Source organism: Lottia gigantea, assembly GCF_000327385.1.
Source record: "Lottia gigantea unplaced genomic scaffold LOTGIsca_19, whole genome shotgun sequence".
NCBI lineage: Eukaryota > Metazoa > Mollusca > Gastropoda > Lottiidae > Lottia > Lottia gigantea.
Genome location: NW_008708358.1, coordinates 983,647 through 996,371, shown reverse-complemented (window position 1 = coordinate 996,371; position 12,725 = coordinate 983,647). Strand labels below are relative to the sequence as shown.

The window sequence follows — 12,725 nt, the reverse complement described above, 5'->3', positions numbered from 1 at the left end:
CCTCATCACGAAAAGCAAGTGTCTTTCCACATAGCATTTCGAACCACAACCTAAAACTGTCCCTGATTATACTGATAATTCCCAGCTTGTCCTTGACCTTGAGGTGGCATTTGATTTGGCATCTGACCCTGAGGCATCGGTTGCATTCCACTACCCTGCATTGGATTAGGCCCAGGACCACTCATCTGATTATTTGGAGGCATGTTCCCCCCGGATCCTGGAGGAATGTTATTGGGCATGTTACCCTGGCGATTAAAAGGTGGATATCGTTGTTGACCTTGACCTGGTGGGTAATACTGTCCTTGACCTTGAGGAGGCATATTTGATCCCTGGTTGTAACCTTGGGGATTTTGGTTGTAATTTGGTTGTCCTTGAGGTTGGTTGTTATATGGTGGTTGGTTTCCAGCCATCTGTTGAGGATAGTTAGGTTGATTATAGCCAGGTTGACCTCCTGAACCTACACAAATAAATCAAATAAACAAAAACCAATTTAATAGATTTCAAAAATACAACTGACATGTCAGAAAAAATCATCAAACAAAAATAAACAGTACTTGAAGATATTATGAGAACAATTATATTATTATACACAAATCAGCCACCAAATGAATTTAAAATGGCAAAAGTCTATATGATAGTTTGATGGCACGGTATATCTGTATCAGGACATGACATGTCACATATTTGTCACGATACATATCCATTGTGTCAACAGCTATCCAGGTGCCGTATTCTCGAAACAATCATAGAGCTAGGATGTCCTAGGTTCTTATCTTCAAACATTGATTCTAGAACATCCTAACGTTAGATCGTTTCGAGAATACAGGGCCAGGATCCTAGAATCAGCATGCAAGATACACATAGTTGTAAATGAATGGACTCTTACCTCCTGGACGTCTGTAATTATTGGGAGTCATCTGTCGATTACCCATCATATTATTATTCCCTGGCCCTGATTGGTTGTTCATCATTTGACCGCCACTCCCTTGTGACATCATAGGTTGGTTGCCCTGCGACATCATTGGTTGATTACCCTGTGACATCATTGATTGATTACCCTGTGACATCATAGGCTGGTTACCTTGGGACATCATAGGTTGTTGATTAGGGTAACCTCCCTGATTATAATGAGGCATATTACCTTGGCTTCCCATTCCTTGACCTGTAATGAAAATACATTATTTCAAATGAAATGACCTTTTCATTTTGGTCTGATAGGCGAGCAACACCATGCAAAAAACCATTGTGTGAGAATTCCAAGAACCCAATTTCTTAAAAGATTGCTGATGGTCAACACGAAGTTTGGTCTTTTAACTCTTATGTTTTTGAAAATACCACTGCCACATATTACACATTAATGCATATTACACAAAATAAACACTTAAACTTACTTTGATTCATGAGACCAGGTTGACCAGGACCGGTTGTTGGTGGCTGTCCCATATTTGGTCTAGGGTACCCTGAATTTGTACCACCCTGAGGTTGATTACTGGACATAGGGTTATTGAAACCAGATTGACTGCTCGGTGGCATTCCTGGATTTCCAGCAGAATTAGGAGGATTAGAACCAGGTGGCATTGGATTTCCTGAAAATAAATGAAATCTAGTTAAACCCTACTGATTAATTCTTATTCTATCGTAAATATTTTATAAGGATTATTTCATGCAAAAACAAGATACAAAGGAATTTACCTGAATTCATTTGTGTCATCTGACCTGGGGGTCTCATTTGACCTCTTGGAGGTTGATTAGGCATATTTCCAGCTGTAGAACTCATCTGTCCTGGCGCCTGAAAATATAATGAATGGTAACACATGAATTTAATGCTTCCATGATTTCTGTTGACTCAAAGCATTAAAAGCCACAACATTAAAAGCTTATAACATTCCTTTAGTGTATTTTTTACACAGCAATCAGCTTGTGATAATGACTGATTCCATAGGTAAATGGGAAGGGGGTCATTCTTATAAAACTAGATATCAAGTCATAGCTGAATTTGAGATAGTTCAAGCGTAACCCTTGTGGCCTGTTGATTTCATTGATAAAATACTCAAATGCTGGTTCTAAAGACAAAGCCATTACAAAATACTTACTGGCAGTAAAGCCTGAACATTTTGATTTGAATCAGCCACTGTAGCTAAATATACCAGATTTCTGTGTAATACTTGTTGATATCTGCAATATCATAAAAAAAAAAATTATGAAAAAAGGAAAATATAATTAATATTGCTAACTTTTTAAATTACCTATTTGAATTAAGAGATATCTAATATAGCCATATTCATAATGTGAATTTCTTCAAACCTAGTACTCATTGATAAAGCTTTGATTGACTAAAGTAAGGTCGTTAGATTGCAGACAGTTGCTGTGTCACTGACTCACTGGCATAAAAAAAAAAAGTTACTCACTGTAAGCATTCTGTAGCCTTTCCACTATTCTGATAATCTGCTATTGTTTGAATTAACTGATTGTTCTCATCCAACATCTAAATAATAATTTAAAATATGAATAGATTCAGTTCCTTTTGAATGGACTGTAAGATTCATTCAAAGCATGATAAATAGATATACCATCAGCAATTAGTGGCATAAAGAGATCCTGAATATTCTAAATAGTACCGTACATAAAATGCTTAAGTTATAGTCATTGAAAGCAATATCAGTGAATAATAGTTGGGCTATATAACTATAAGGCTCTGAAATGATGTTCATGTAACCAGACATCTTTGTTTACAGATTCAAGATATGTCACTGTTCTAGCAGAATTTCCTTCATTATACATGACGTTGGGGTTTCCATTGTCCTAAAAGTTGCACAAATGCATGCATGTGAAACTCACTGCAAATTCATTTTATCAACAAGAGCAGAGTTCTTTCCCCTGAATTGTCTCGACTTTCGAGAGAAAAGAAATATTTATCTGTTCTATCATTCTTTGTTACTGTACCTTTTGAATGGTGTCTTGGTTAGGTTGGGGGCCTTTACCCTTTTGAGGTGGAGCAAACGCAACAGACATTTTATTTCTAAAAAAACTCAAATATTTCCACAACAAAGAACAAGTGCGCCGTTTCTTCTTTCTCTGTCACCGGTGGTTTCTTCAAATTTGGAACACGACTCGCTGTTTAGTTAGAAAGAAACGAACGAATTTGCCAGACCTTCGAAGATTGATTAAAACCACGCTTAAAATCATTGGACAATCTAATGAACTTTTTCAGAATTTAATCATGTATTTATAAAAGAAAATAGAAGTTAAATCATCTCCATGACAGTATTTTATGTGTAGCCCTTTGAATTCAGACCACAAAAATTTCACAAAGTCATTCATCTCAGAATATTGTAGTCCGAACCAGAGATACCACCGTATTCAAATTTCAATCAAGATAAGATCTAATATGGACTTAAAATTGTTAACGACTTTCATTAGCTTAATAACTAGTTTATCTTGACCTTGGGTACACTTGACATTTTCTCAAAAATTTTACAGGAAATTTCATTTAATAAGAGAATGACCACTGACCGGGCCACATCGTCTAAGGTTAAAAGACAGGACTTTTTTCCTCGAAAGACCTTCTTTCTTAGCAATTGTGGCGAAATTAAGATGCAGCTCAAATACTGTAATCTGGAACAGGAACAGTCCTTATTTACTCGTAAAGAGGGGGAGGGTGTGGTGAAGTAGCCAGAAGTCGACATCGCATATGGATTGCTGCGGATAAGCGTGTAAGCCATTACGATTACTATTAGACTTTCAAAGTGGCAAACATTCAACTATTTATCGCTGGGACATTACTGAGCAAATCTTAAATCATAGCAAATACAAATTCATCAATTTATTTCTGAAGGATATCATGATGTCGACCAAAGAACTTTGGAATGACGGTTTAACACTCCCTCCTCCCCCACACCCAACCCCACAAAAGGCCAGAGTATACAATTTTGTTTGTGGAATTTTTTCCATCATTTCATTATAAGACTGTATTAAATATTGAAAGAACAATAACTCAAATTGCAAAAAATCACGATTTAAGCATTGTTTAAAAAAATACCCCGATCTTCCCTTCAGAGGATTTTGGTGGTGCATAATATGTGTCTCATCGCAATAAAAAAAAAAGTAGGCCAATGTTAGAAAACTTGCTAAATATTCTGAGTTCTGAAAAGCCATCGTGGTTAAACATGAAACTCCGGAATTGCCCCATTGTGTTCAATTGCTGCTTGAGATTAATTACTATGTAAGAAAACGCGCGTAATATGATAGATGTGATTGGATCATCGAAGAATAGTCAACCAATCAAATGTCTTAACCTTTATGGAATATATTATTTGGAACATTATTCAGTACATTAACTGGACTGACCTCGTTATAAGAGGTAATTAAAATAGAAATTAAAAATAGTTGTTCGCTGTATGACTATTGACCTCGAAATCAAGGGAAGTAGAGCTATCAAGATGGCGACAAAACTGACCAAGGGACATTTTTATGTACTGTATCATATACTTTTACTGTGTTTTATTATGTATCTAACTGTGCAGATTAACAGCGTCATTCCTCAAGGATATTCTAGGCAGGAATCAAAGTTCGGAAATTCTAACACTCAGACATTCTTGGATAAATTAAGACTTGTGGCGGAAGGGGGTGGTGATATTTCGGAAAATGAGGAGGAATATAATCAAAAAGACGAAAGAACTGAAAAAATAAGAGTTCGTCGGAATACGGGTATCTTTGAAAATCTCACAAGAGGACTATTTTCAAATTTTGTTAATAGATCGTATGCTATACGTCACGAGCAGTGGATAGAAGAAATAATGCCCAGTTTGATCGCACTGGAAAACATTGTTATTCGTGAAGCGCAGAAGACGAAACTTGCTTTTCAACGAGTCAATATTAAACTTCGTGAGCTTGAGGCAGCCGTTCAGGGACTGGCTACATCTTCCATTAGCGACACAACAACCGAAGCCGATACCGATACATTTACAACTCTTGAACCGGAACTTATGGCATTAACAAACACATCTGAGGCTTACAACACGACGGACGAAATGGAAAGCTCCGGAGACGTCGAAGGTCTAGATTATGTTACGGCCTTACCAGCGAGCTACAACGATACACAGAACTATGTCTTCGACATGAATAATCTACTGAAACCGTTGTACATCATTATAGAAGAATTGGAACATAAAGTTTCGGAGCAAAAGGCTTATGCTGCTAGAACGGAGGTTAACCAGAAGAACATGCAGACCTCACTGTACCATTTAGAAGATACCATCAACGATGAACAGAGAAAACTTCGGCAACTCGCCACTGAATCCAGTCATCACCGTTCTAGAATGGCCAGTATAGAGAACCTGATCAACACACTTGATGGAACTGAAATTAGAGTCAATGCTAGAATTAATCGCCTAGAAGATGAACAAGCAGATCTATTCGATATGATAGATGAACATGGTGAAAATTTCCGTGATATGAAACGCTCTATCTATAAAGCTACGCAAACTGTTAAAGATTTGGAAGGAGCAGATACAGTTCACGAACGAGACACTCGGACACTCCAACAGAACTTGTCGAGGCTTCAACAGCTGATGACTCGTATTTATGGAACAGTTGATAGTTCAGTTCATGATCTACGAGATGAAATCAAGGGTGATTTATCCAGACTGTGTTTTAACAATAAACAATTAGTTTGTTGATCTTTCATGTGAATTATTTCAATAAAACCCGAGTGTTGTTTATGTTTGATTTTTTTTTATCTTAAGAGAGTAGGTATGGCACACAGATACTTGTCAAAGTCAAATGAATCGAAATGGAGTTTAACTTCACGTCCTATATTTTTTTTTATTCTTGTGCGGCTGGTCAATCAAGTAGCCATAACGAATGGTTTGAAGCCATTGCTAAGCCTTCTCTCTGTAATTACATTTGTTAAATTATATTTTATACATGCTTTCCATGACAACAGAATATACCTAAAGTATGTTTACAGAGTGTAATTTTCTGCCAGAAATATAGATTATGGTGCGCGTAGATTGTTCTTCCAATGTTTAGTTTGGTAAGCTATAGATAAATATAGAGAGAAACAACGATCTTTTTTTTCAGAAACCTAAATCGATATGTTATGATGCTTGTTCGTGTGATATTTTTAACTAAGAGATGTGTTAATACCAGATGTATGAGGCAATATTTTTTTCTTTCAACTCACGAGCATCCCAAGACAATGAAATATATTTTCAGCGTTGCAAACATTACAGTTACTCTTAGCAGTATGTATTCTCCCTTAAAAGGTGAGTAGACAAACCCATTTGCAGAGTGGACATAGGTGCTCTTGAAAGGTTGAGTACGACATACAAGGGCTATTATTGTTTTATATTGTAGATATCAAATTAACATGCTGAAAATCTGCGTATTATACACGAAAATATACAGTAAAGCTCGTTGTTTAATTTTGTAACTTACAGGGCAGTCACTCTGAGCGAAATGACATTCCAGTCCTTTCATTTCCGTCATTTCTCAATAAAAAAAAAAGCATGTTAACAGGGCGACCAATTTGCTACTTGAATCATATTTCTAAGGATTTTGAACAAAATATAACTCCTCAAACTATAAACATGGTTTCAACGAAGGTCAATTTTCGATATGGACTAGCTTAGAAGACCTTTATGAATAATCTGTAAGGAATGGTGATAAATATAGACGCCTAACATTAAAATCTATTGTAAACGATCAATGGAATAAATATTATATTATTGATATTGAAATCAAATGTAATCGTACTAACATAATGGCTTTGACTTGTATCTATGTCTATATAGAGATTGAATAGAACATACTTTTAAATAGATTTTATAACCTTATAATACATTAATGTGGCTAGATCTCTAGTACTTTCTAAAGAGTGTGTAACAAGGGGTGTGTATATCAAGTAAACATGGCCTGAAGACGAACGCAATCGTTGGACTAAATTGAAAGTTGGCACAGTCATGTAAAAATCAGGAACTCCCTTTTACAGATCTTTTGTAAATTAATACTGATAAAAAAGGAAGAAGTTTGCAAAATATGTTGGAATTATTGCGAGTTGGCAGTTATTTTAACAAATATGTAATTAAGAAAATCAAATAAATCAAACAAATTGAATAAAATAAACAAAATAAATCAAAATATAAAAACTCAAACAAAACATAAACAGATAAAAAAAACCAAATGAGTTGAAAAAAATGAATAAATTTAATATCTGCCAGATCTAACCGATTTACGTTTTATACAAAATACAGTTGAATCATATTTTACTGTAAATTGTATAGGCAGTTGCATTGTTGGCTAAATTTCACAAGGAATAATTGATACCGTGGTTGAAAAGTTTTTGAACAATACTCCCTCTATAAGCCTATTATATTATTCAATATTACAACGCCGAGACTTATTTTCTTACTCGTGCGTTGAGACAGGTACGACAGTCTGTTTTAACCGATTGGAAACACCACACAATGTGCAATGATATTAAAAAATAGTCAGGGTAGCGGCATCAATCTACTTTTTTCTATTCCAAACTATCGCAAAGTCTTCAACTGGCACTATCTGTATCAAGCAGAACCTTTTGCCAACCGAACAACTAGACGCTTCGTCCTTCGAACATCCGATCACTGAGCGAATGGAATGATATTTTAAGAGATGACACTAGTAGTTGGTGATACGATGAAATACCAAGAATTACAAGCGCTATTGCCATGATCAGTATCAACAACGGTACTTTTATAATGACGATAGAAGGCACATAAAAGAGTAGAATAGGGGCCATTTCTTTAACTATGAATTCTAACAAGGGGTCAAATTGGGATTATTTTTGACGTAATATTTTTAACACTGTGTCCTGGGTTTGACTGAAGACTTGCAATGGGTTGAATTTACATTTAAACGGATTACTCAATTAAAGTCAAATAAGGTAGGTGTGCTTGCTAAATGCATGTTGGATATATTTTCTTGTAAATAAATATAAGAACGAAAGTGTAAACTGATTTATAAGAATACTGAAGCTAGATTTGGTTCGGAATAAGAGAACTTTTATTTAAAAAGTCCACGCAAAGAACTAAACAGGTAATTTGATCTCTGTTGTAGTTGAGATAGAATAAAAAAATTCTATAAAACTTGAACATTTATTAATTAAAACAGTAAAGATAAGACGAAGGATCCTATAGTCTTTTATTTTAGAAAACAAGGTTTAAAGAGAAGATGTGCCTTTACAAATGCTTTATTTCGGTAACAATATGTCAATTTTGAAAAATTGTGAGGTTTCATCGGAACCCCCAATATTTTGTAGATAGTTATGCCCTAGAGGGATTGCCAGTGATATTTCGTAGACCGAGAATTAACTAGTTATATCTTACATATTATATTTATAGTGCATAATATACAAGTACACTGGTATATTTCAGATAATGCAATGCTTAGAAGAGTATATATAATACTTTATATTAGCTTAGGATTAGTGATAAAAGATGGGATGGGGGATGACAGACAAGGGGCAGCTATCTCTGGCTTCACCCCTGAAGATATCACTGCACTTCTTACTACACACAATGACTTCAGACGCCAAAGTAACAGTAGTGACATGCGAGTTCTGGTAAGTACATGTATACTTTTACCCTACCTAACTCTAACCCACAGAATTTTCACCAGGTAAATTAGGAACCGCTTACTCGTCTGAATGCTTACTCACTGGTGCCGTCACTGATTACAAACATTCCTGCTTTAAAGTGTCTCAACCTTATTACAGCAGTTGTTTTGATGGCTTGTTACGTCTTAAAACGAAAGTAAGAAAAAAAGGATAACAACTTTGGTTCAGGAAGGATCATTTCTATCAGCTGTTCATCAGCGGAACCGCTTGGCATTGATCTTTCTCGGCTCACTCGTGCCCATATAGAATGGAACACTGATGAAAGTAGCCCGACAAATCTGGTCGTACCTGTTCCTCGGCATGATATGCACGTTGAGTGAACTATATTAATAAAGAGATTACCGGATATATAAATGCGACTTGTTTTATTATTCAGACATGGAATACAGATTTGGAGGGAATGGCGCAAGGTTGGGTAGATAGTTGTACATTTGGTCATAATCCAGATACCAAAGATAGATTTGGTTTTAGTAATGTTGGTGAAAATTTCTTTATCAGTCAAGGTACCTTGCTTTTGAAAAATAAAATGTTAAAATAAAAGCTATAATCTTAATTATGTAGCTTTTTTAACTATTCAAGTGTGCCATGGTTGCTTAATATTATAGAATATTCTTAGTTTTAAAAATATACCTTAAGTATTGTCAAATGACAAGGATGAATGGAGTTTTACGTCCTAATTTTGTGCTCCAATGAAAATGGAAATAACTAAGATCAATCGTGGGATAGCGAAATGATAATAGGCTGTTATATTGCTGTACTTTGGGATTTGATATTGTCATTGTTTTCGAGGAATGGGTTATACATGACACACTTTTAATTGGTTAAAATAAACATATTTAGATCGAGACTTTGTAGAAAACTTGTGAGATTACACCAAAGATGAAATGTATCAAAAAAAAACAGAAATTGTTGAAATTAGATTTGAATAATCACAGTAGTCTATTTCGTTTGAGAGTACGATGTGAAGCACATTGCCGATTTTGTTGTATATATTTAAGTATTATTAAGAAATAATTATTGTATTCCAGCTGATAGGTATCAAGTTGAAGAGGCCGTAGAACACTGGCAGCAGGAGATACACGACTATGATATCGAAACTCTGATCTGTAAGCCTTCAAAAGTGTGTGGTCATTATACACAGGTAAGGTTTCATAATGATTCTCCGATAACATTGGACATGACCACTATACACAGGTTTAGATACTTTTTATTATGATAATCTGAACATTACTTAAAAATGTGACCATTACCACAGGTAAAGATACTCTGAAGTTTACCGCCAATAGCATACCAATATATATCATGTTAATCTGATAAACTTTAATATTAATTGGTCACTATACACATATTACAATACGCTAAAAAATAGCGTACTTGGCCTCTATAAACAAGTTGATATACTATTATGATAATATGGAGTTTACCAAAGTATTGGCCACTATATACAGGTTAATTGCCAATTTAGGTTGGCAGATGTTTAGGCTGAAAGCTATGTGTATATCTCGAAGTGTATATTTTAGTTTGCTAGCTGTGTGGGCTGATAGCTACGTGTATAACTCGGAAGTGTATATTTTAGGTTGTCTGGGCTGAAAGTTATGAAATGGGGTGTGGCATTAATTGGTGCTCCTTTATTAGTAATAGTTTTCAAGGTTTTGAACAAGGACTTCTTATTGTCTGTAATTATGGACCAGCGTAAGATATTTCCCTTTCAATTTTGATTTAAAAGATATCAGCGTACCTACTGAACAAAACTCAAGAAATCGGTCGCTTTTAAGCACGCATACAGGCGCTTACGCACGCATGAAACGAAACGAAACAAAACGAATACATGAGCATGCATACATGGTACAAAATGGTACTGATGCTTGTGAACATTATTGTATCAAAACTTAAAAAATAAAATGGAACAATAAGGTAATTGCCAGGAAAAACAGATCTTCCCCGGTAAAAAAATTATTTTTATTAGGTAATGGTATTGGAACCGGTCGTCATGATATCATTTCTTTATACCCAGTCTGATTTGCTATTTTATTTATTTATACAGTGGGAATTTTCCAAACACCAAGCCATTTAAACTTGGTCCTGCATGTACAGAATGTCCGGCTGAAGCTCAAGTTTGTTCTAATAATCTTTGTGCGAGTGAGTATATTCTTTTTCATTTCTGCGCGTCTATCAATTCTTAGAATATGCCTATGTTTACGGACAATTTGCCCCCCCCCCTTCCCACCTCGAAAGCGTATAATGATAAATATCAACTGTAAACTCAGGCCATCTCATCTGATTTCTTTTGTGTTTATCTTCAAACCATTTGGACCTCATTGTTTTCAGTAAGCGATCAAACAACAGTATCAACAATACCAGCAATAACATCATCTACACAATCCGAAACAACTACAACAATGACAGGCGTGTCCAGCAATACGGACCCTAGCACCAACGGAAGTGGTTTTATCACCACTACGACGGACACATCAGTGCAATTAGTCACCAACCCAACAGGTACCACTGACATTTGTTAATCTTCATACCATATACCCTACCCAATTGCAAAGATTTAATGATGTCCGGTTTGGTGTCCGATGCGGTCGCTATAGTTGAGCTCCCCTTCAAAAAATTTGTCCCCCTTGATAACCCTTTGCTAGCTACGGGCCCGTCTTACAATATACCTTAGGGGTCCAAATAGTAACAACATTACATTGTTATCTAGAAACAGCACCCGGTGTCAATCTATGATTGAGTTGATCAGTAAGCGAGGTGACTGATGATGTCCAATATCATTTCTATTTTTAGAACCACCAACTGAAGTGGACTTTGAAACGGAAATTGTACAGACGTTTGTTATTTTTGCTTTTGTGGCAGCGTCCGTTTCAGTGTGTTTTATATTCAACACTTTAAGAACACGTTTTTCTCGGAAAGAGGAGGCAAACGATAAACTAAGTGCTTTATAAAGGCCACCTTGTGAAGTAGGCTACTCCTTTATACTCTCCTTGAATCATTGCGATGGACAGATATAGTGATACATTCTGCTTTGGAATTACCAAGGAGCTTTAATTGACTTTCTTGGAGTAACAATAGTTTAAATAGCGAGGTGTGGTTTCTCAGCTTTTAGATCTGTCTATACATGTACATGTAGTTCGCTACCCCTTGATTCTCGCAATATATCCCCTGTACTAAAAATAAAAACTTTTAAAAACCGAAACTTTGATTGATCTTCCAAAATTACAAAATTTTCATTCAGATTAACAAGATATATCCCATACTATTGTTTGTATTAAGATGTCTGTAATCTTGGAGCTTAAATGTGTCCTATACAAAGCTGTTGTGTTTATGCTTAATTATTTATTTTGTAAATTGATTAAAGTGATGTTGTTTTGTAAATGATTTTATATAGGCTATAGCTGAAATAAATTGAATAAAAATGTGCCAGTTTCATTTTATAGATAAATAAATAAACCAAGTATAGGCCTTCCAACGATCCCAACTGGAACACGAAACCCAAAATCCAAAACAACATTATATCAATTGGCAAAACGTTGCTCTTGGTAAAAACAAAACCTGCATGTTTTTATCTTTATCAACGCAAAGTTATTCTAAGACGATCTTTCCTTTTTCAAACTTATATATCACCTCACTAAAGATAAAAAGTCAAAAATTCGAAGTCAGGATTCGCTGAATGGTGTCAGATCTCAACCACTCCCTTTGGAAGACGAAAAAATTAATTTTGCTGTTAAAAGATAAGATGACAATTCTATATACCTAATCAACCTCGATCAACTTAATCATCATCGTATTCATCATCAAATATGGTAGCCTACATAATAACACGTACAACAAAGTAAACAATCAATGTAAACTTAGTTGTGGTCTGAATTAAAAGAAGTATTAATTATCTCCCCTTAAAAAATCACATGATGTTCAAAATGGCGTTGAAATTTTTCTTGGATTTGGGCTGAGTAATATAGAAACTCAGTTATATTGTAAATAGTTTCCGTGTGAGATGATAATTTGTTGAAGATGAAGTTAGATACGTTTATAATACTCCTAGCAGGTTGTCTTTTCTCTGATAATGTGG

The 12,725-nt window shown here is 35.2% G+C and overlaps 3 protein-coding genes across 3 annotated transcripts in view; 2 read left to right on the top strand and 1 right to left on the bottom strand.

The window, feature by feature from the left end:
* Nucleotides 1–2,078: 2,078 nt before the first annotated feature.
* Nucleotides 2,079–3,012, bottom strand: LOTGIDRAFT_114542 (hypothetical protein; the record flags this gene model as incomplete). Its single annotated transcript, XM_009052720.1, has 3 exons — nt 2,079–2,175; nt 2,409–2,485; nt 2,944–3,012. 3 exons carry the CDS (start codon nt 3,010–3,012, stop codon nt 2,079–2,081), a joined length of 243 nt encoding a protein of 80 aa, XP_009050968.1.
* A 1,427-nt stretch (nt 3,013–4,439) lies between these two features.
* On the top strand, nt 4,440–5,678 carry LOTGIDRAFT_159058 (hypothetical protein; the record flags this gene model as incomplete). Its single annotated transcript, XM_009052719.1, has 1 exon — nt 4,440–5,678. One exon carries the CDS (start codon nt 4,440–4,442, stop codon nt 5,676–5,678), a length of 1,239 nt encoding a protein of 412 aa, XP_009050967.1.
* A 6,898-nt stretch (nt 5,679–12,576) lies between these two features.
* Nucleotides 12,577–12,725, top strand: part of LOTGIDRAFT_187351 (hypothetical protein) — a gene marked incomplete at its 3' end in the record, with an annotated part of 7,274 nt that continues 7,125 nt past the window's right edge. The window contains exon 1 of the mRNA XM_009052718.1: nt 12,577–12,701. Coding sequence (XP_009050966.1) covers nt 12,668–12,701 — 34 coding nt within the window. The remainder of the gene's footprint in view (nt 12,702–12,725) is intronic.